The sequence below is a fragment of the Falco rusticolus genome, chromosome 1, assembly GCF_015220075.1.
Source record: "Falco rusticolus isolate bFalRus1 chromosome 1, bFalRus1.pri, whole genome shotgun sequence".
NCBI classification, from domain to species: Eukaryota; Metazoa; Chordata; class Aves; order Falconiformes; family Falconidae; genus Falco; species Falco rusticolus.
The window spans coordinates 91006855-91012854 of record NC_051187.1 but is presented as its reverse complement, the minus strand read 5'-3'; the positions used below and the strand labels follow the sequence as shown (position 1 = coordinate 91012854).

General features: G+C 38.4%; 1 protein-coding gene across 1 annotated transcript in view; it reads right to left on the bottom strand.

Annotated features, from left to right (window-relative positions):
• Positions 1-1821: 1821 nt before the first annotated feature.
• Positions 1822-6000, bottom strand: part of GALNTL6 (polypeptide N-acetylgalactosaminyltransferase like 6) — a 478352-nt gene continuing 474173 nt past the window's right edge. Inside the window, exon 12 of the mRNA XM_037389745.1 lies at positions 1822-3917. Within this exon, the coding sequence (XP_037245642.1) occupies positions 3750-3917 (168 nt within the window). The 3' untranslated portion in view covers positions 1822-3749. The remainder of the gene's footprint in view (positions 3918-6000) is intronic.

Genomic DNA, 6000 nt, shown 5'->3' with positions numbered 1-6000 from the left:
TAGCTTGCTCGCCACAATAATAATAATAATAATAATAATAAAGTTATAGTTATCAGATGATAACTATAAATGGAAAAAGTTTACGGTAGGTGCTGATGAACTTTAAAGATAAAAAGATCTTTTCAGGCATGTTGATTAAAGCCCTCTCAGCCATAAAATAATTATTTGAAAAAACTGAAACAAGTAATCAGCTGGGGCAAATTAATACAGCTCCACTGAAATGATGAGCCCGTATCAGTTAATGCTACCTGTGCACTAGATTCAAAATATGTTCAGAACAATCCAGTATTTAAGACAATTATGTGAAGAAACTTCATAGCCTTTTGAAGAAATGCATATTAAAGCTAAATGCTCCTGATGAAATATGAAAGGAAGATATATATGTCCAATATGTTCATCCTATCAAATTGTTCAGATGTTGGTTGGGTGGAAAATATATGGTTGTAGGAAAACTTAAAGAAATTTTGAATGTTTGTCATGAAATACTGTTATCAATGGAATGCTTTGGAGAACACCCAAGACAGAATTCAACTGAGAGGCAGGGATGATAATTTCTTATTAAGAAAACTTTCTGTTGAAGGAGTCCTGTCCTTAGCAAGTCATAATCATTTTGTGAATTCATCATCCCAAATGTTACAGGAACAGAGCTCTGAAGCACTCTGTCCCTAGGGCCACCTTCTATCCATAGCAGGAAGATTAGAGTTATCTGCGGTGAAGCTGCACGCTAGTTTTTTTTGTCTCAGTTTTTGAAAAAGAATAATTTGCTTAAGCTGAAAACAGTGAGATAACTGTCTTCACTATTAGTCTAATGTGTCTATCATTTTATTCTCTGCCATTCTGATTATACTAAATATTTGAAAGATCAGCCCATGAAATGAGAAGAAACCTTTCTCCTCCATCTACCTCTTTCCACTGGTCACATATACATATGTATATATGTACACACATATATGTGTGTGCATGTGTGTGTGTTTCCATGCCACGCTGTGGCAAGTTCGTACCAAACCTTCCTCAAGATATGGACCTTCAATTAACCTTTATATTTCCAGAATGATCACCAGTTCACTGTTGACCCACAACAAACTCCAATATATTTTTCTTGTATTTTGCCTATAAAACCTGAAAACATGTACATCATGTTTTTTTCCCCCACAACATCTGAATATTATTATGTGGACTGCTTTCTGACAAGGACTGCTAGAGCTTACAATCAGTGTCCAGCTATGAGTAAGAGGAGGGTTTCCTTCAGCAGTGCAAGGTGCTGTGCAGTATTACTCAACAAGCTTTGTAAAAGGCAAAGAAGTTCTTTTTCCCAACAGCAGCCTAGTTCCTATTAGATATTTCAAAATCAGACCACTGAGATGCAGTCAGACACTGAATGATATAACCCTACCAATTTGTGCATAACATAAACTGCTTAGCTGGTTTAGCAATTCTCCTTTGCCTCTATTTTGGGCATACAGTGTTGCTTCCAGGACTTTGACAGTTTGGGGCCAGTTACAATCAGCAGCTTGCAGGCAGCATTTACATTTTAGGCAGCCATTTTCTTCTTTTTCCAAACCCTCTTTTCTCATGTTCCGGCTGCAAACAAATGATGCTGCGAGCACTGCACCTGGGAAGGCTGACAGTCTGCAGTGGCTAGTCTGCTCTGTGTACTGATAGGCTCATACACCAGTAGCCTTACTGCTTTCGTTCCTGAGTGCACCATATCTTCAAATTAAATTTAAACAACACCTAAACAAGCCCACTTATTTTAAAGTCATAAAATGAGAAGTCTAACTCTATAGACATATTTCTTTCAGATTATTTGAAAGATCTCTTCACTAATTTGCAGCAATTGCTCAATGTATGGATGCATTTCACAGTTTTCCAAGTGCATGCATCCTGAACGCTGCAGGATCTCATTCCCCTCCTAAAAAGTTCCTATGACCTACAATTTTGGGTCTTAATCTACAGCTACAAGGTGCTGCCATAAAATAGCACATAGTTATTGGTACTAGAACCATCCTCTGGATGTAATCAATTCTCTTTGTGCATAAACACAGCTTAAGGAGCAATAAACAAAACACAGCCATCCCACTCCCTCAAAACAGGGTAGGCTGCACATCAGTATTTTGGTTAGTCATCCACCTCTCCGGCAATCAGAATAAACAACTTAATTACCATGATATTTTGGAACCTGGAAGCACGGTTACAGCATGGAGGATGTGATCTACCTGTATTTATGGTGCTTTTATCTGTTAAATTCATCTTTCAAGTAAAAGCAGGCCACGTACTTGATATGTTTGTACTTGCTCCTACCTTGAAAAATCACAAACCTATCAATTATGTTCCACACATCAGTATGAACTGATTTCTGCAGAGAAGAATCATAGCCCTTCCACCTACACCCCCCCCCCCCCCAAGTTTAAGAGCCCTCTAATGCCAACAGCTTGATGGGTCTGAGAGACACCACTGGCTATAACAATCATCAGTGTGACAGAAGTCTGTCTTACCCTGAATTGTGCCTATGCCTAAAGTAGCGAAATATTGTAACATTTAACTTGGTTGCACTTGTTTGCTCCATCGTGAGACCTACAATACCCTTCACTTGCTAACTCTGGAAAGTTCATGTGATTTCCATCACAGATTTCAAAATGTCTGAAACACCCAACTAGTTTCATGTCAATTTTCCTCTCCACTTCTATCTGTCAAGAGCACTGCAAGATCTCTGCAAGATTCTTTTAAGCTGCACTACAGGGACTCAACACACTTTTAGGTGATGGCAGTGTACCAATGTTAATTTGACTAACCTAGTTCAGCATGCAGTATGCGATTATTTCCTACTCTCCTGATTTTTTTTTTCTCCCCTCAGCCTATTTTGAATTTAATTTATACTTTGTTAAGGATTCTACCTTTAGAAAAGATAGCTACTCCACAAGCCCTCCATTATGCTGCAGCTGCTACTGTTATATTTGTCACCAAAAAAAAACCAACCCTCACCTTCTGTGACAATGGGTTTTGAATCACAACTGCTAAACATATAATGTATAGAAATTTGATTGCTTTGCTTTTTTTCCTGAAGGGGGAAAATGAGAGGGTAAAACCTTACAGTTTATTTCATGCTTCACTACAGTGTAATTCTAGACCCTAAGATTTCTACCATTCCTATTTGGGTAATGAATGGAATGTAAAAGGGAGGTCTTTCAAATTAATTGCAGCAGTTCTGAGGGTTAAACCTGCTTAACTCAACCTTTTATTAAGAGAATGTCAACAGAGCATATATCTTGACTAGGGAGTGTTGGGACATCATTATTCTTCTACCAGCATGTTTAGTTCTAAAACCTGGGATTTCTTTAGGTTTCTGTAGCTGTCATGCACACCATATACCCACCCCAAATTACAGCATCTGTTCTGAGCTACTCACTACAGCAGGATTTGACCTGAGAAACTCTAGAGTTTTGTTTTACTTTATTAACTTGGAGTACTTTTAAACAGTTTTTAAACAAAGTTTTTCCCTCGACCAGCAAGGGAATTTTCAGCCTGAAGTTCTCAGCAGCATCCGGTGAGGCTCTTGGCCAAGTTCTCCAGATACTGTACATCCATCAGGACAGCCTGCTGGCTCTTGCTGCGGCATTTTCTTAATCCTCAGAACAGATTTCCTGGATCTAGGAAATTTAATTCCTGACTCCTTCGACCCAGATGCTGGCGAAAATGTAGACTGCAGTCTGTACGTAATTAGGCGTGTTCATTTTTTCTTATTTTTCTTTCTAGGAACTGGCCTTGCTGTTAAATTTTTCTAAAACAGTCTTATTAATATGTTCAAAAATCCACTGTTGAGTTTCAGATAAAGGATCACATCTGTTCATGAAAATCTTCTTCTCGGCTGGGTTGCAATCTATGCAGCTGCTGCTTACTGGATGGAACAAAGTTTTGTCCTACAGGAATGAAAAAAAAAAAAAGGATTACGTAGCAAATGCCAAGTCATTGGAACTGTTCTCATTTTACAGAACATGGATTAACACAGCCCTATGTGAAATGATCTTGTGGTCTCTGTGCTAACCTTGCGTAATAACCACAGCTATTATTAGGAAGCTGTAGAGAAAGGAGTGTTTTTTACCCTTGAGTTATTATTCTTCATGAAACTGGGGATTCAAGAAAGAATGAGGAGACATCTTCTGGTCTTTAACTAACAACCACATAATAAAATGAAAAAATAGAATGTCTTTTAATAGTGTTCGCATATCCTATGCTTGCCTGGAGCTCCTTTAAAACTCCTCTGAACCCGAAAAGTGGGTTTTTTTATTTTTTGGATTTGTATTTGACAGTTTCTATTGCGCTTCTAGGCAGGAGAATCTGTAACAATCTGTCTGGAAAATGGATACTCTTCAACTCGATGAAGATGTTAAGAATGAATTATTAGCTGAAGTGGTGTGATGGACAGACGGACATGGGACCGATGATCTCAGTTCTCTCCCCATGAAATGCAAACTTCACCTACGGCCTTAATAAGACCAGCCACTGAAATATGCTCTGTCTCCTAATAAGAAGGAAATCCTAACACTGTTTTAGCTCCCTATGGAGATTTTGGGAGGATAAGCATGTATTATGTTGCATTAAAAAGGATACGATGATTATATTTATTAATTTTACTTCACAAAACTAGTGTGAATTGTAACCTGACCTTGAATCTTTGGTAAAGCAGAAACTACCCAGATGAGCAACTGGTATATGTGGGTTAGGTAGTTTCAACGTACTTAATTCACCTTGGCAAGTGTTTGAGAGAGAGACAGATGTTGGAGTGATTAGACGGTTTGAAAGTCTCCAGGGATTATACACTCATTGTATCTGTTGAAATAAATATCAGCTTACTCTTGGTAAACCATATCCAGGCTTTTCCTCTCTGTGCCAAAATGCTCTGCCAGTATTTTAACAGTAATCCAGGATGTGCCTGCTTGCCCAGTTTATGAGAAGGAAAAAAAATCAAAAAGCTATTTGTCAAATTGCAATTGATTAAAAACTCACAGAAGTGCTCTGGGTGCTGAGCAACAATCATACAGAAACTTCTCTTTAACTAAAAATACCCCACATTAAAAAAAGAATTATGAAGACAAAAATAAATGTGACACAATAAACCAGTAAGAAATAATAGCTATTTAAAAACACTTTTGAAAAAGCAAGTTGGTTTTAGTTTAGGTTTTGGGTTTTGTTTTTTTGTTTTTTTTTTTTTTGAATTTAGGAAAGATGTAATTGATTGGTTCTGGGGGTTGTGAAACACTGGAAAAGTACAATGCCCTTTTCTATATTAACATATGCAACAAAGCACTGTACGGAGTGGCCCAGGCACCCATTTGCACCTTGCCAGCTCCTCCTGTCCTTCTGTGAGAGACTGATGGAGTGGCACTGCCCAAAATCAGGACACAGTGACTGCCACGGCCACCCCACGTGCTGTGAGGCCTTGGAGGAAGGTGGCATCCAGTTTTCCTTGTGTTATAGCTGGGCATGAGGGTCAGCCAAGCTATTAGGAAGCCAGAGCTGAAATACTAGAAGCTTTAACAGGATAGCTGGTACAAGAAGAAAGGAAACTGCTTCAGTACAAAAAGCATGCTATGAAAACCACTCTAGCATTTCCAAAGAGATCTGGCAGTCTGTCTTCTCACAGAAATATCCAGGGGATACAATTTTTGAGTGAAGCATGGATGGTGCTTTCTTTTAGAAAGTCTGGTTATTAAGAGAGAAGAGCATCTATTAAGAAAAGGGACACAGTTATTACTCTGAAAAAACTTCTGGCTGACTTAGCTATATATAAGGGCCTATTAATTTATCATCTCAAGCTTACGCTGACCTAAGGTCAAAGCCTGCTGCTCTTACAGATTTCAATGGAAACAGGCTCAGGACTTTAAGGGGTAACAGTTCTGTGTGTCCCAGAGAATTTTCCAAGAGAAATATATAAATTCCTCTTTACACCAATATTAAAAACGCACAAGAGCTCTTGTGGAGACACTTCTAACATCTGAAAAC